The 18,324-nt window shown below is 37.9% G+C and overlaps 1 protein-coding gene across 1 annotated transcript; it reads left to right on the forward strand.

The window, feature by feature from the left end:
* The first annotated feature begins 1,478 nt into the window (after positions 1–1,478).
* On the forward strand, positions 1,479–17,498 carry LOC101164721 (creatine kinase U-type, mitochondrial). The gene is made up of 9 exons (XM_004069406.4): positions 1,479–1,792; positions 5,047–5,245; positions 5,807–5,902; positions 10,647–10,868; positions 11,397–11,482; positions 14,747–14,870; positions 15,153–15,287; positions 15,545–15,670; positions 16,678–17,498. The coding sequence occupies exons 1-9, from the start codon at positions 1,641–1,643 to the stop codon at positions 16,789–16,791; spliced, it is 1,254 nt and encodes a 417-aa protein (XP_004069454.3). The 5' UTR covers positions 1,479–1,640; the 3' UTR covers positions 16,792–17,498.
* Positions 17,499–18,324: the final 826 nt, after the last annotated feature.

Below are 18,324 nucleotides of genomic sequence, written 5' to 3' on the forward strand. Positions count from 1 at the left end.
GAAAGTTGTGCTGCCAGTTTTCTTAAAAAAATAGCCTGTTGTTGCTGCTAATACCAGGTAATCATGTTTTAATGCAACTTTGTTCTGTAAAACTCAACGACATTGAGGAGTTTTACCCTGCTGTTACAAATTGTATTTCCTTCATAAAAAAGAGTGAACTTTGATCCAACAGCCTCTTTCATCAGATCACATATTTTCCATAAACAGTGGGTTATGAAATAGTTGACTGTACTCTCAGATTACAATGAAAGCACAGATTTAGTTTTGTTGAGAACGTGACATGATTTTTTGACCCGTTGTGGCCGAGAACCTCCATTGTAGCAAAAAATAAATAAAACAAAATAAAGAACAGCAACTGCAAACACATAAAAAAGGAAATGCAAATGAAAAATAAACAAGAAAACTGTAGTTTAACAAAAATGTCGAGTGTTCTTTAAAAGTCTAATCAAACGTGAAGCGTCACAACAAGGAAGTTCCTGCACTTTCAAGCTGTAAATGACTTGTTTAACCTTGTTGGCTGTACAAGAATTTAATAATACTCGATTTTCCTTAATCCGCCTTTATTTAGAACAGAATAAAAAGTATGTCGTGGGAGAGAAATGTATTAAATGCACAGTTTGTTTAAAAGAAAATCTAATTGGTGCTGCAGCCCCATTCAAAAGCTTATCATGTTCTCACGAATGTTTGAGCGATCAGCACAAAAATGGATGGAAATCCAAGATGCACGACGCTGCTTTGCACGCACGTATTTTAGCCCTATCTGCAACCACAATCCTAACCCCTCCCTAATTACGTGCGAATAATCACTTCCTTTCATATACATGTATGTCTTGCTTCACACAAATGCCCTTCAGTATTCTCTTCACGCGCCTCTCCACCACTATCAAAGTAGCGGAAATCAGTTGAACAACTTCCGGCACAGCGCAGATTTACAATTGCGGTGTCTTTTTGGTTAAAAAAACTGTTTATAACTACAAAACCTTTATAATAGAAGACAGTTTATTCCAACGACTGACTGTTACGTGATAAATAACGAAAAAATCAGGTAGGCTTGGGTTGCACTGTGCCATGGAGTATAAAAGGCCGTTTTTATTTTATTTTACACAGAAATACACTATGCACCGAGGTTAATTATCTTCTTTCCTTTGAACATTTCAGCCGTACAAGTGAGCTCAACCTAGCAAAGAACTTTTCAGTAAACTTTGAAATGTCTGCCTCTTTTGTTTTTATTGCAAAATGATCGCCTTTAAATAGCTTGCAACAAAAATGTCAAATTTTTTTAATGTGTATTGAGTTTAGAAAAATAAAACAATTCAAAAGGGGTCCCATATCAAAACGTTATCGTGGCAGATACTTTTCATTTAGGGCTAACTCTTTAATTTAATCGCCAAAAGTAATATAAAGGTTTCGCTGCTTTTGGTGAATCTGCTTTTTATTTTGAAAGGTAGAGTTCCTGTGTCGTCGTCCATGTCTGTTACCTTGACGACCCCGTTAAGCCCTTCTCCTTGTAATTCCTTCAGAGGCACTCCATCACTGACGCTCCCATCTCACTCCTACCTGTGCCGTCTTTGCACGATTACGGAAGTCGGACCTTTCATTTTAAACACTTGCGAAGGAAAATAATTTTGAAAAAAGAAAAAATGGCCAGCAGCTTCACCAGAATCCTGTCCTCCAAGCGTAACGTTGGAATCCTCTCGGTGGTGGCGGGGGGCTCCATAACGGCCGCTTTTCTCTTCAAACGGGAGCATGTCAGCGCCGGCGGAGTACCGGTCCGCAGGATATACCCCGCAAGGTACTATTTTCCTACCCTTTTATTTACACTAATTCTAATTCTATCACTTAACTGGATTGATTTTTATTTAATTTTATCGATTTAATGCTGTCACTTCCTTTATTTGTCCAAAATCCTTTAATCTTGGTTTTGTGTTACATTTTAAGCTAATTGCAGTTGATGCTCATTGACCAAATATGCACATTATAAACAAAATATATACATCTTGAACATCTATTTGAAATAATTCTTCATGAATCTCAATGAAAATATAACAGTTTTGGGGGTTCGTGTTTGGCTCATAACTAGTAGACGGTCATCTTAATTGAAAGGCAAATGTTCTTCTCACGTGCAACCAGCACAAACTGATGGAAAGTCATGTTGCAGGTTGCTTCATTGCCTGGACGTATTTTAACCGTAACTATAACTCCGCCCTAAAATTATGAGCAAATAGTCAGTTCCTAAATTTTAAAAAATTACCAGTCAAGGGTTCATCACTGAATGAATGACTATTTTAACTCAGGCCTGAAGAGTGACACATATAATATTTTCAAGTTCAAATGACTGTAATAGAAAAAGGAACTTTACTGAAGATAATACTTCATTTTACTTATTGAAAAAGTCTAATTTCTTGAGATGAAGAAAAAGTCCCAAAAACATAAAGGTAAAGTTAGAAAAAATACACGCTTGAGAAGATTTCCACAAGCAGAACAGAAGTGATGGTGTTTTTTAGTGTGGAGACTGTGCAGTCATTGCAGTATTAAAGAGTGAAATCCTGAGGGCTGTGTGTGTACGGTTGCGTACGTGCCCCAATGCACACTTGCCTGCACTGTAAAGCCAGAATACTGTATTAAGATTAGTAGAACATTAGCTGCTGCTCAATTATCACGTCATAAAACAATCACACCACCAACACTGTTTACGGCTTACAATGAAAAGTCAAAGTACACATTTAATCTGGACTTCTTTTTGCCAAGTGTTATAACAAGGACTTTTGTTGCGTGTTTGGACTTACCTCTTTGTTTAACAGGGGTATAACTATCCAACCAGATTAGCTATTAAAAAAGCATTTTAAAATTAAACAAATCAATTATAATTGATCTTGGTAAATAGCATCTCCCTTGAGGCATGGTTAGTTTATTTTACTATAATGTAAAAACGACCAAGTGCATGACAGCGGACAACACACATGTAATGACAGCAAAAACTGATCACACTGTCATTCCAGTCCAATGTATGGAAACACATTGAATTTAGCAAAGTCATGTGACCACACAGTGTGCTAGAAAGTTCTAGTAATGTTCCCTTTTGATTATTTGAATGTGGAGAAAGAACAGCGGTCTGAACTTTAGGAAACTCAAATGTGAATGAATTTGTCACTGATTCTTGTTTACTAGTTTGTTTGGACATACGTTTAATTTACACTTGATTATCTTGCAAGAAACACAATAAATCTGGAAAACTTCTCCTGCACTCCTGCACTGTTCAGTACCAGGTATTTATCTCTGTAACACTGGTTGAAGTTTTGGCTAAAAAAGTCCTGGATCCATTTTAGGTCAGTGAATTGGATGAAATCGGATCATTAAAAATGAAATAAATATCAACTATGAATCGTATCAGCAACTTCAAATTAGGATATGAATCAAATCGTTGTGAAAAGAAATAGTTATACCCCTAGTAGAATATATACAAGAACACATTACTTATTGGATTTTATGGCGGAAAAACACAGGAAAACTTCCATTTTAATAATAATAACAATGATAATGCATTGGATTTATCTGCGCTTTTCCAGACGCTCAAAGCACTTCCATTGTGTCCATTATTCATTCACCTATTCATTCATACTTACTACTGTTGTAGCTGCAGCGGCCCTGGGGCAGACTGACAGAGGCGTGGCTGCCAGTTCGCGGCTACGGCCCCTCTGACCGTCACCGGTCATGTGCACGATCATTCATTCACATTCATGCACATTCATGCTTGTAGGCAGTAGTGTCGGGGGCCTTGCCCAAGGGCCCTCACTGAGTGATGTTAATTGCTTACTATTGATATGGTAATTACCCCATTACCTTTGTCAATTCCCCTCCAGGAATCGAACCCTGGATTCCATCCATTCCTGGATGGTAGCCGCTCACCTTACCAACCAAGGTGTCCCATATTGTTTTGAATATATTTATTATAAATTGGTATTGAGAATCAAATCTAATTATGTGCGTTGCAGCCATGAACATGTGTTTTCTCAAGACTTTCTATTGTGCTGCATTGTCACTGATTACTTTTTTTTGGCCAACCAATACCTAAAAATCTCACATGCTTTGTAAACCATTTGTTACCCAATCCAGCTGGCATTGCCATTATACTTTACCCCTTGGTATTATAATGTGGCGAAATTTCATTATCTGCTGTTTGACAGTCAAAGCTGATTAGGAGAAACTGATCTAACAATCTGCAGGCTTTAACATGGAACGGTCAACAGAAATCTGATCATTTGTCCATTTTCTAAACCTGCTTTATTCTCGTTTTGTTTGGGGACATGGGGTTCCTGGAGCCTACACAGCTACTGTTGGGTGAAGGTGGGTTTCAGTTTGGACAGTTTACCAGTCCATCACAGGGCAACACAGAGAAACACATCCACACAAAACATTCATATCCAAGGGACAACTTAAATTCATTGAATGACCTACGAAACACGTGTTTGAACTGTGGGAAGAAATTCAGTGCTCAGAGAAAACCCACTCATGCATGAGGAGAACGTGGAAACAGAAAGGACCATGCCAGGATTCCAACCAGGGTCTTTTTGTTTTGAGACGAGAGCTTCCTTTTCCTTGATCCAAATGATCAGTTATTAATTATCAATCACTTAAATGTTTCATCGTGCACATGGAATAAATTCCTGTTAAGAAATGTTTTTGTGCAAATAAGATTAGAGTAAGATATTTAAGCTTGAATCCAAATTAGACTTTATTCTCTTGTTTTAGGATCTCTGCAGGTACTTATTTGAATTCCCTTCCTGAGATATTAAAATAGTTCAGTACCCCATGTAGGACACGTGGCTTTTTTATGCAAAACAAACATCCACATATTGTCCAGAAGCAATTCTATTTTCCTAGCTTTGCATGGGAGACATTTATTAGATGGATTTAAGCTCTGAGATAGACAGAGTGATGTCATTTAGTCTGCACTATGGTGCCATAGTTGGAAGCTATGCTAAGCTACTAAAATAAAGCTAAGTAGTGAAAAATGCAGCACTGGCTTATCTTCCTTTTTCTTTGCAGTGCAGAGTATCCTGACCTGCGCAAACACAACAACTGCATGGCAAGTCACCTGACCCCTGCTATCTATGCCAAGCTTTGTGATAAAGCCACTCCCAACGGTTTCACATTGGACCAAGCCATCCAGACAGGTGTGGACAACCCCGGGCACCCATTCATCAAGACAGTTGGCATGGTTGCAGGAGACGAGGAGTCATATGAGGTGTGAGATCATATAACCTTTCAGTCCATGTAGTTCTATAGTTTGGAGGGAAAGAAATCCCTTTTCCAATTATGTATTTATTGCAAAAATAATTTCAGTGTCCCTTTTTTTTAAATCTAATGTTAAGCCTAAACAAGAAAAGCTATTTAAAAACAGTTTATAAATGTAGAAAACATTCTGCAAATACACAGAACTATGAGTCATACCCTTCCTGTAAAACTATTGATCAACATCCTTTTAGTAAATATTTGTCTATAGTCTTCATCTATTGAAAGATTTACATTTCACTAAAGTTTCAACGTATACTAGAAGTTAAACATGTAAATATTACACAATTTTGAAGTTTTCACTTACAGTCAGTACTCCCATTTTTTGTGCAGCCCAAAAATTGCATACCCAGTTCAAGTTAGGGCAAGTCTTTTGTACAAAGCCTGATTTATTTGTTTTGTCAGCACTGTTCAGCTATGTGGGGTTGAAGAATAGCAGTGCACAATGATAAATAACAGCACATTCACTTAAGTTAGTTTACCTGTTGATTGTTGAATGCTTTGTCTATTGTAGGTATTTGGAGATCTGTTGGACCCTGTCATCACAGAGAGGCACAATGGTTACGACCCCCGCACCATGAAACATCCCACTGACCTAGATGCTAGTAAGGTACGGCCAATCTCTGCCAGGAAGAGACTAATTTAGAATAGTTTAATGGAGTGCTTCCCAGCCCCTTGTCCTCTGAGAAAACAGTCCTGCATTTTTTAGTCCCACCCTGCTCAAACAAACCTGCCTTTGATGACTGCCATTATCAGGCTACTGCAGAGACTAATGATGGCCTTAATCAGGTACGCCTGACGCCACGGTTAAAACCTAAGGCTGTGTCTGAATTCCCTTCTACTCCCTAACAACTGAAAAACTATATAGTGCCGGACTATCTAATGCCCTGGATTTTCAAGGGCACTTTATTTATTTTGTTTTTTTACGGCAAATATGATGTCAACGATTTCACGAAGTTAAAATCTAATAAATACAAGCATTTTACATGGACTATTTATGAATGGTGGTTTATAAAATATAATATTATATATATATTTATATATTATAAAAATAGTTTAAACTCAATGCATTGTGGGATACATTTCTATGGAAGCGATTCTGTAGCATAATTACAAATAAAAGTCAAACCCAGAAATTCTTTTTCATTTTCAAAATGAAGCTGCATTTTTTGACTCAAAATTAAAATGAAAAAGTAATCTGCTAAAATGCTTTTTAATTTTCTTCTTCAACACTGCTTATTCTGTCACTTAATTAAAATGATAATTAAAATGGTATTTGACATTTTATTTTCAAAAAGTTCTCTGTTAAATGTGTAGCAAAATTAATTTAGTAACTTCTAATTTGACAATTAAAATGGATTAACAGAAATGCTTTTTAATTTTCAAAATGAAGCTGCATCAAATAACTCATAATTAAAATAAAAAAGCAATCCTTCCAAATGCATTTTCCTTTTCTACTTCAACACTGCTTATTCTGTCACTTACGGTAATTAAAATGATAATTTAATTCAATTTTATTTGTATAGCCCCAATTCCCAACAACAGTCGTCTCGATGGACTTCGTATCAGTAATTGAAAAAGTGAAACATAAAATTAAAAGGATCATCAGGGCTCCAGACTAACTTTTTTCACTAGGAGCACAGTGGCCCCTAACTGAAAATTTTAGGGGCACAACCAGAAAATTTAGGGGCGCATACCATAAATCAACATGCAAACCAAATCTACTCATTTCCACTGTATTACTAATAAATACTTTAATAATAGATGCAGAAATTACAATGTGCTGTTTCAAATTCAGTGTCACATTTTATTCTGCACTTTTGAAGATGCAACAAGAAGGTAAACTGACAAAAGCATCGCTGTCATGACAGTACAAATAAGTAAAGAAAACGGATGGAAATTTATCTTTGTGACACCAAATAGGTGCAGCCAAGATGCACAATAAGCGTGTTTGAGATCACCCAGGTGAACTCAACGCTGCGCAGATCACCTGGTGTGAGACATATATTTTTGTTTTTGCTCCAACATCAACTGTCAATCATCACAAAAATATCGCAAGAAAGGGGTGGGAGAAAGGGGCACACCTACCCGGACACAGCTGAAAACTGAACTGACTGAAAGCTGCCCTACAGACTACAAAACAATGCATTATGGGACATGTGTCCTGATGGTTTTTGTAGTTAAGTGATTAATTAAAATAATTTCAAATACCAATTCATTAAAAAAAGGCTACATACATCACAAAACATTAAAATAATCATAAAATATATAATAACACAGATCATACTAAGGGGGAGAAGAATATTAAAACTAAATTGAATGTTAAGGACAACTCCAACTTCCTGTCGTCCTTCAGTCTTGTTGCAGATTCCCCTTCATATCACAGCCCCCCCCCCCCCCCCCCCCGGCCTGGTCTCCCCAACGATCCAGGTGAGGTGCTGGTTCATCTCAAACACGTCTATCGTTGCATTTTCCCCACGTATTTTCAGTGTGTCTAAAACTAATGTTGTTGTTGCTCGCACGTGTTTAAAGTTCAAGCCTCGTTAGCTGTCACGCATGTAGGTGTGGGACATTTATTCTCCTCAGCTGACCATCTCCCGCGGGAGCGGTGTGCTGCCGTAACGGCCGTGCATAAACCGTGATGCGCCGCCGTAAGTGTAACCAAAACCTAAACCTTCCTCCGGGTTTGTGGGGCCCAGAGAAAAGTTCAGCGCGGACTGCATGTATGTAGAATATTTCGAGCGAATAGATACGTTCTAAAAAAGGAAAGTAAGGAACTCCTTAATGTGGTCCGGGGAGGGAGGGGGCTGTCAGGTTTCCTGTTTTCAAGCCCTGTCATTTACTCCACTGTGATTGGTTGGTCATCTCCGTGCACGACAATGAAAAAGTGTCATTCATTAAAACTGGCGGGCTGCAGTAACATTAAACTTTCATATTAAGGCGGGGGCCGCAAAATATCATCTCGGACATAGCCCGCGAGCCGCGAGTTTGAGAGCCCTGCTGTAGTTCTGGCACTGGTACACTAGCCGCAGGTCGGAAGAACGAATCAATAGTTCGCTTACTCATAGCTCAGACGCACATATCAGGTTGTGATGATATTTGTCTCCGTTTCCTTCCCACAGATGTTTACGCGCGCTCGATTATCTCTAGCCCCTCCCCCTCCACGCATTTAGCCACTTACAGTGGCTTTCCCTATTCTTGTCACACGCAGTGGCCGCCTCACAGACGGCATCACGCAAGTGTGTGCTCGCATTTCATGAGTATGTGCGCGAGTGTGTGTGTCTGCCTGCGTGCGTGTGCGCTCGCGTCTCATTGATTATTTCATTGATCATTGACGTGCCCCTTCCACGTTTAATGTATAAAAAAATATGGAGGGTGGGGGAGAAAATTTACTGGTCGCGCATGTGCGACTGGATGTAAAATTCAGTCGCACACTCTCACATTTTGGTTGCAAAATGCGACCAAATGGTCGCAGTCTGGAGCCCTGATCATGAATACATAGAATTCAATCGGGAAAATACTCAATTGAACTAACAAACTGACTAAACTAAACTGGCATCCCTGCCCTTAGACCCTCCTTCTCGGTAAGGAAAAACTCCTAAAAAAAACGGATTCCGGAAAAAACGAATATAATATAATCATAATATATATTCTACTTAAAAAACGCTTATTGTGTGTCATAATTAAAACGAAAATGCAAAGAGGGGATTGCATTTGCGTTTTCACATCCACCCTGCGAACATTGTCGCATAATTCATTTCGACTTAGCATTTCCAGAGGGGAGGCGGGGCGATGACGTCAGTGTCATCTCCGTGTGTCCGGCTGCTAAGAGACTCATGCTAGGAGCAGTGCGGCCAGGCTTGTAGCTTTGTGTTAGCGGCAGAGGAGAGGGCTTTGTGATGGTGGTGCACTCCTGATGATTTTACACAGCTTCTCAGGACTACGTAGCAGCATTTCCTCCTTTTCCACCTTCTGCGGTCCTCCTTTGGCAAATGCACTATATATTGCACTATGTAGTGAGTAGTGACAACTACTCTAGCCTTCATTAATCTTTTTGACAATGATCTAGTTTATAAATTGCGTGGTAGTTTTTATCTGTGATTTTAGTTTTCTACTTCCTGTCAATATGCTGTTTACAAACTGGTTACTTTGGCAGTTTTATTCCTTTGTTTCCACTTCACACTGTTGGAGGGTTGGTTTGGAGGCGGGATTTATTTTTCCTTTAATAAGCAGAATGCCGTGACTATAATAACACCAGTGTTGCAATAACTCTTTCTCACACCCACATGACGCACTCCCTTGATTAAGCAAGATTTACCACATTGGTACAAAATTAAACTACGTCTTCAAGTAGCGACAAATGTGAAATACATGTTTTTTGTTAAAAAAAGAAAAAGATTCTATTTACATACACATTCTATCAACCTCACTTTTAATTTAAATCCATCTCTTTTCTGAACGCACTCATACATTTCTGATTTAAAGTACACATTTTATTAAAGCTGGGCTTTTGTCTAAGCATAACTCTAAAAGCTACACATGTGCAAAGGAAGACTTCACATTTAGCAGGTGATTCTTAATATCATGTTTTAACCCTTGTGCTATCCTATGGGGTCCAGATGACCCGATCTTTACATTGACCTGTTCTCCCTACTATGACAAAGGTGGATAAAGGTGGAAAGATTTCATATAATCCATGGACACCAGTGAAGATCACAAATCATTGAAGAAAAAAGGTTCAACACACTGTCTAGTGGGTCTAGATGACCCAACTCCCAATGTTAAAATGCCTAGGATAGCACAAGTGGTTTTGAATTATTAAAAGCAAACTGGTCTGTAGATATTTTTTAGATATACCACTTTACATGAACCCAAAATATTTGTTTTTTATGACAAGGTTTTTTATGTCTATTGTTTGATGACAGATTTTATTTTTTAGGTAAAGGTATAAAAGTGTTTCAGTCAAATACACTAATAGAAGGCTGAATAGCAAAATTACAAGTTAAACTACTAGCTTTAGACCAACACATTAAATGTTGAACATTTTCATGTGTAGAACCAGATAAACTGCTTGTAAAAAGCAAATAAAACTGCCAGTGAAACAAGTTTTTCACAGTAAAACATGGCGTGAACTTGGAAAAAGAGCATTTTGAATGTTAGTTTTATGGAGAGAAACTCAATATTTGTGTTAAGAAGCTATTAATCAAGCCTTAAAGTTTTAAAAAGTTTTCAATTATAAATAAAAATTCCATTCAATTGTGGTGAACGTTTCCTTATTTAGGAAATCCACTGAAGTCAAAAATAACATCTTCAGTCTGCTTGCATTGAACATTTGCCTTGTTTCTTTGTTCCAGATCCATTCGGGGCAGTTTGATGAACGCTATGTGTTGTCATCCAGAGTGAGGACAGGCCGCAGCATCCGGGGGCTCAGTCTGCCCCCCGCCTGCACTCGGGCAGAGCGTAGAGAAGTGGAAAGGGTGGTGATAGATGCCCTATCTGGTCTCAAGGGAGATTTGACTGGGAGATACTACAGTCTGACCCAAATGACAGAGAAGGAACAGCAGCAGCTCATTGATGTAAGTTGTGCACACAAAATGCAGTTTTACGACATTCATGGAGTTAAAATGTACCAAATATTATTCACATGTAAGGTAAAGTCCTTTTCACTGAGCTTATTTTACTTCTATGCTTATTTCAAAGTAAAAAACCGAAAAAAGTTGGTTTAAAAAAAGAAAGTATACAGTATATTTAAAAAAAGAGTTTTTGCACATGATTTACAAGATTTAGTCCTTTCCTGTATTTAACCACAAAATCCCAAAAAGGGCAGTGGAGACAATGTAAACAGTTTTATCTCATGGGATAGGAAGTGGGTGTACTGTGGGCATTTTTTTTTCACAATGAGAAAGATTGACTAGATAAAAGTAGTCATAACCCCATGGTCCTTTCTCCTTCCGCTGTACATCATAATCCTTAGAAAAATGATGTGAAAAACTGGGATAATATTAGGTAAAGAGTGTAAGCTACTAATCTACAGGCTAATTTATTGACTTTGAATAAACAGAAATGTAACTGGCGGTTTCCTAAAAGTTGTGTTTTTGTTTTAGGACCATTTCTTGTTTGACAAGCCAGTGTCCCCCCTCCTGACATGTGCAGGCATGGCTCGTGATTGGCCAGATGCTCGTGGTATTTGGTGAGTGGGTATTAGAAACAACTCAACAGAAGTTATCAATACTTACAGAGATTTTCTGCTGAGGAATTCCCGGCTCCTTCTCAGGGTTTTAAGCCTGCATTATTAGTGGTTATTGAACTTTTTCCTGAATGCGTTTCATTTATTAGAAGGCTGCTTAAAACAGTCAGGGTAGACAGAACTGTACACTTGGCAGAAGGCTTAAACTTGCCCTTGCTTGAACTTTTCCACTTCCACTGTTTCACCCATGAAGGTCGTTCTTGTGTTGTTTTAGAAATATCAAGTTCTTTATGCCTTTCATGCATGCATGTTTTCTTTTTATCAACCGAGCAATTGAAACATGTCAAGGTAAACTACATCTTTATCTTTTCATTTGTCTGATAAAAAGAATAGACTTATGTATGCTTCTTTTGTTTTGACTAGGTCAGATCTTTCCATTGAAGCAATAGTATTAAGGCGGTCTTTGTTTTGCCGTTTAAGGCCAAGTTATTTGGGTTCATGTGTTATTTTGGTTACAGTTTTACCCTCCATCTTAATTTAGTCAGAGAAGCAACTCTTACAGCTGTGAATTTTCCTAACATACCTAATGGTCAAGCTCAATGTAACAAAACTGATGTTTTTTGCATCATGTACAGTAAATTAAAGGGCAATGGGTTTAATGCGGATTAGTACCAGACAGCTAAATGAGCACAGTGGCCTCCAACCCTGCAGCATTTAACTTTCATTCTCTTGTTCAACAGAATGATTACAAACACATTTATTTCTGAAATGTCAGGGCTTTATTTCTTGTGATTTAGATGAAAATTGTCTATGAATTTTAAAATCTAAAATATCGTGTCTTAGAAAATCAGAATATCAAATCAGGCCTATTAAAAAGAAGGTTTACACACAAATATCAGGATTTGGAAATGTATGTTCCTGTCTTTGTGCTCAGTACTTAACTGGTAAACAAAGTCTGTGTTCTCATACAGTTTGTCTGCAATAATAGCATAGAATTTTCTGATAGATGTTTGCTTTGCCTGTAAACCTCAGAAAACAGCACATGGCATGGCACCCCAAATCATAACTGGACATAACTTTCCATTTGACTTCAAGAAATGGGAATTCTTTGCTTCTCCACTCTTCCTCCAAACTCTGAGACTTTGATTTACTAAGCGAAATTTTCCTTTACTTTATGAGACGGTGATTATCTGTATTGCTGGAGCTCCTTATCATACCTCACTTCTTCCTTCCACTCAGTCTTTTGTGTAGTTTTTGTGTACGACCAGCTTGTTTAGCAAAGGCCGTTTGTAGCCTGCTCTCCTTGTATAAGGACGTTGACCATCTTCTGGACGTCTGTCAAGTCAGCAGTCTGCGTATGATTATGGAGCCTATTGACCCACATTAAGAGATCATGTAGAGGTCCATGAAGCCTCTCAGGTATTTTCAGTAACCTTAGGGTGGTTTAGAGTTTCCAATGTTACATTTTTTCGCAATATTGTAGATAAGATATGCCTTTATTGTCACTGACCACTTGGACAATGAAATTGAAGATTTTATACTAGGTTTTCATTACATATTAGCCATGATAATCATCATCAGCTATAGATACAAGACTATCACTTTTTGAAATGATTGACAGAAAACCTTTTGCAATATTCTGAACCTTATACATTTATTAGATATACAAACATTTTAATAAATGATATTAATGTTTTTCAACAACAGATCCTCCACTAAGATCCCCACTATCCAGTTTGATCAAAGCATTGTTAGTTTTCGACATGATTTTATTAACATTCTTAACCCTTGTGCTATCTTAGATGACCCCATCCTTACTTTGACCTGTTCTCCCTACCATGACAAAGGTGGATAAAGGTGGAAAGATTTCATGTAATCCATGGACACCAGTGAAGATCACAAATCATTGAAGAAAAAAGGTTCAGAGCACTGTCTAGTGGGGTCTAGATGACCCAACTCCCAACGTTAAAGTGCCTAGGTTAGCACAAGGGTTATTACTCTGTTTGATTTAGCACATCAATGTAGGACTTTATAGACAGAAAAACAATCTTTGTTTAAAACAGTTATGAATGCTAGGTCAGCAGTTCTTGTCTCTGGTGCTGAGCTGTGGCTGGAGTGCATCAGTAAACCAGATAATGCTGCTTCAGCACACGTGCCTGCAAATAACCTAATTCAAAGTTTCAGCCAACTGAAATCCATCACCTTCTTTGTAACTTTGTATTAGCATAGCTCTTCTAAATAATTCACCTTTACTTTATCCTCTGTCTCCTCTTTCAGGTGAACTTGTTTTCTCTGTTGCTCAGCAGTCACTGACAGACTTTCCCATCAGCTAAATGGAAATATATGTTTGTTTAATCATGTGTCACTTCTTGTATAAGTGGATGACAAAATGAACCCCGACCCAGTTGCAGCTCTGTTCTTTGTGCCTTCTCTTATCACTTTTGACAGACATGTGTTCTTATGATCTTAAATTACTGAGATTATTAAAAAAATTTGGGTTCAGGTTTTTTAAATGTTGGGATATCAAGCTCATGTCATGAGATGTGTATTAATGTTATACTGGGATTTGACACAAATTCATAAATTGGTCAGAATGACGAGGGGATTTCGTTTTAAGGCAGTAATGAGAAGTTGACATTTATTATTCAAAGTATTTGTAAAATTAAAAAAAAACATAAAATATTATGACACCATTTCAATTGTTTAATAACCTTACCACCTACTGTATGTGAGTAAAAAATGATCAACTTTAATCCATATAATATAATGCATATTATATGCATTTTGTCTGCTGCTGACTTCCAATCATTTGAATAAAGAAATACTCACATTTTTTTTATATTTGGCCTCTATTATTAGACAAATTCTACAAGAACTAAAAACACCCAAAACACTATTTTTGTTGGAGTCGGTCATAACTTTTGGGTGGCCCAAATCTATTGTATAACAAAATAACAATGGTAAGCAATGATTTTAACTGTGTTAATTTTTGACTCAGTGAAGAATATAGTTACTCTTGGAGCCAAGAGTGAAGCAGGTTTTATTCTCAAATTGTTTCAGTAATAGTACTTCAGAGACCTCCAGAAGAAACAAACTTTGTAACGTATCCCAAAATAGAAGAAACCGATTGATCAGTTTTGCTTTTTGCTGATTTTATATTACAGCTGTGCTGCAGTGACCACCCTGACCTCACAAACAATCATCAGCTTTTGAATGGAACAGAGGCCCTAGCCCCTCACAACACAAAAATGCTTCCTGTCTGTTCAGGCACAACAACGAGAAGACGTTCTTGATTTGGGTCAATGAGGAAGATCACACCAGGGTCATCTCCATGGAGAAAGGAGGCAACATGAAGAGAGTCTTTGAGCGGTTCTGCAGAGGTCTCAAGGAGGTAAGACTGCTGCCTGCACAGAAATAAAAGTTTTCTTAATTATAATTATACTTCTGTAAAGTAAAAATTGCAAAAACTAGTCTTCATCCTACTTAAAGTTTATAGACAGAAGTACAACTCATGCAGGTGAAACACGTGCCTGTTTTTAGAGTAAGGTACGAACCTAACTTATAATGTGGAAAGGCCTTCATGTGTTCAAATCCTTAAATCACTTTCCAGTCTGAGTTCAAGAAAACATTTACCAGTTTGTTTAATAAAAAAGAGACTATGTCTGTTTGTCAGGTGGAGCGTCTGATCCAGGAGAGAGGATGGGAGTTCATGTGGAATGAGAGGCTGGGTTACATCCTCACCTGCCCTTCCAACCTGGGCACAGGCCTCAGGGCTGGGGTCCATGTCAAACTCCCCTTGTTGAGCAAAGTAACTATTTCAATCAAACTCTGCTTTTATATCATTTTCTTCACAAAAACGTTATTTTACTGCTCTTTGTCGAACTAGAAAATGTACAACAAACTGACTACAGTGTAGTATATCCTTCTGTTATTTACAGAAGATATTTGCACATCAAGTTAACCTGCAGTTTGTAATCAGAGATTAGATAAGAACCTGTGTTTAGTTTAAGTTCACACCTGCTTGAACTAAGTTATTTTAAATGTCTTCCTTCTGTTGCTTCACAGGATCCTCGCTTTAGTAAAATCCTGGACAACTTGCGTCTTCAGAAGCGAGGCACTGGTGGAGTGGACACCGCCGCTGTGGGTGGCGTGTTTGACATTTCCAACCTGGACCGCCTCGGACATTCTGAGGTAGGCAGCCCTGTTCAGAACATACAGAAACTCAAGCTGTATTGAATGAGAAGCTGCAGTTTTTAACTTGGTTTAGGCTTAACAACAAATGCAGTGTAAACATCTGCAAGGACTAGATATAAGTCACCCAATTTTTCATCCACTTTTAGGTCATGTTGTAAGCATAAATGACACATTTAATGCCTCTTTACTAATTGCCTTAGTTATTGCCCCTTTTTCTGGCTTCCACGGTCACAAAGTGCAAGCTCAAATTGTGACAATAACAGCTGCTAAGAGGACTTGAAACCAGCTGGATATGATGCAATGCTGCCATGTAAAAAAAAAAAATTGTCTAAATAAATTCAACAAATTAGCATTTTGACACTTTAATAAGTGACGTTTTTATTCCAAAGGATTACTGTCTGTCTGAACCGATTAAAAACAAAGTGAAATGATACTTCCAAAGCTATCTATATAGTACAAGTGTGTTGCTGTTTTACATCACATACATTTTCATTCAGTTGCTTTGTGTCTGCAGACTCTGTCACAACGATGTGCTCTCAAAAACCCAACTGCAGCAAAGCCGATTACCTTTTTACATTAGAGTAAACATAAAAAAAAAAAAAACTTAAGACAAATCCATCTTAGAAAGTCAGGTTTATCCAAAGAAAAAAAAAACAACAGCTTTCCTCTTTTCATGAAGAAAATGGTCATCGTACCGGGGAAAGCTAACTGTACCACGGTTACTACCATGCACAAAAAGGCCCTTAAAGGAAGCTAAGCTAAAATGTCCGACAGCATCTATTTACTTTTGGCAACGTTCTGTATAAAGGACTGTACACTGATTGTGAATTACAATTGTTTACAATATGTTGTAAACAAGGAAATATTATAAAATCCTGTATTCATATTTTCTGTGCATATACACTGAGGGTTACGTGTGAGTTGTATTCATGTTAGGGCTGCTAAACTCTCATAGATGGTTTCCCATGTGAAGATCCAAACCCCAAATTGTGCTGCCCTTTCAGGTCCAGCTGGTGCAGACAGTGATTGATGGAGTCAACTACCTTGTTGAGTGTGAGAAGAAGCTGGAGAAAGGCCAGGACATCAAGGTGCCCCCACCCATTAAGCAGTTCAAGTAGACACTAATCCCCCCATCTTTGCACACAGACCTCTGAACACACGTGCACAGATACCCCACTGTCTGTCATAGATACCTAAATATCTATGCGTTCCTCTCATTTACTACTATACCTAATCACACCTTCCTGTTCAATAATATAATCTATAATTTAATCTAAATGTTATTTGTAGTGGTTGTTCAATTGAATTCAGTTGGAGCTGCAGAATGTTAGAGCTCAGATCCTAATCTGACTCCTGAGAGACAACAGTGGTTTGTTGGCAGAAATGTTGTGGTGGTCATGATTGACTCCTCTGCTTGGCCAAACAATATCTACTGCTTTGCTCCAGACAAGTCCTTTTCCCACTAAACCCCAGCTTTACCCTGCCTCATCCACGTCCCGCTGCATGTCTGCACGCAGCCTGTCTCCTACCTTCCCTCATGGTTAATATCTGGTGTTTATATAATCTTTCCATTTTTCGTTTTTTTCTCCATAGTGCACTATACGTAGAGAATTTATTTTCTCCATTTTGAATGGGTTTGAATGTAGAATTACCTTCCAAAATAGGATTTTGTGAATGGTAAAGTACAGGTGATGAAATAAAATGTTCTAACTCATAAACAAAGTTCGAGTCTGAACCAGAAGCTTATGAAGCAATATTGTAGGAGCTATTACTGAATGTCAATCTGTCATGTCTTTTATTATTAAAGATATCATCTATTTAACAATGCCTCCTCAGTCTGCTCTTTGTTGGTCGGTGGAGTGTCGCGTTTTTATATGAGCCGGATTCAATTATTTCTCTGGCATTCAAAAGGATTTCACAATAATAAGTACAAGCTTTGGGTAACCATGGAGACTAAGCTTTCAGGTCATGATTTTAAACAGCTCCCCTGGTGCCATGTGACAATGAGGCAAAACAAAACTCTGTTTAGAAAGTTGTTGCATTCCGGTTCTGCCTTGAGTTTTCCATTGACCACATCTTTGACACTTCAAGACATAAATGAAAACCAACAAGCCAATTAAATGAGTAAATACAGTAAAAAATGAATAATAGTGCCTCTTTTTGATCAAAATTAGAACGTAGTTTTATATTTGGCAGGACTTCACAGCGGTCATTTATTAAAAGGCTTTTCTTTATCATAAATGTTCGAGGCCCTGTAAATCTAGATTGGCATTAAACAAAGAAAGTGTGATGTGTTACGTAACAGTTCCTTGTTCGCATGCATTTACTGTTGGGAACTGCTACAAATATTAGACCTAGACAAAGTACCTTCTGGCTCCAAGAAGTCAAAATTCCTTAGACTTCTATGGAGAAATAAACAGCTGTTACTCATTCATTCTATTTGTCTGAATAACCATTTTTGCTCTGATACCTTATTTAACAGGTAATCCTAATTTCTTTTCAGATTTTTTTTTCTTTGTCACAAATTATTCAAGTTATAAACTGACCAATCAGATGTCAATAAAATCCCGCTGACCCCACCTCAAAGTTCACTCCCCTTGATTCAGTGGGGCGGGAGGCAACTTTGAGCATGCTCACTCCTGATTGGCGAC

The sequence above is a fragment of the Oryzias latipes genome, chromosome 6 (assembly GCF_002234675.1).
Source record: "Oryzias latipes chromosome 6, ASM223467v1".
Taxonomy (NCBI): Eukaryota; Metazoa; Chordata; class Actinopteri; order Beloniformes; family Adrianichthyidae; genus Oryzias; species Oryzias latipes.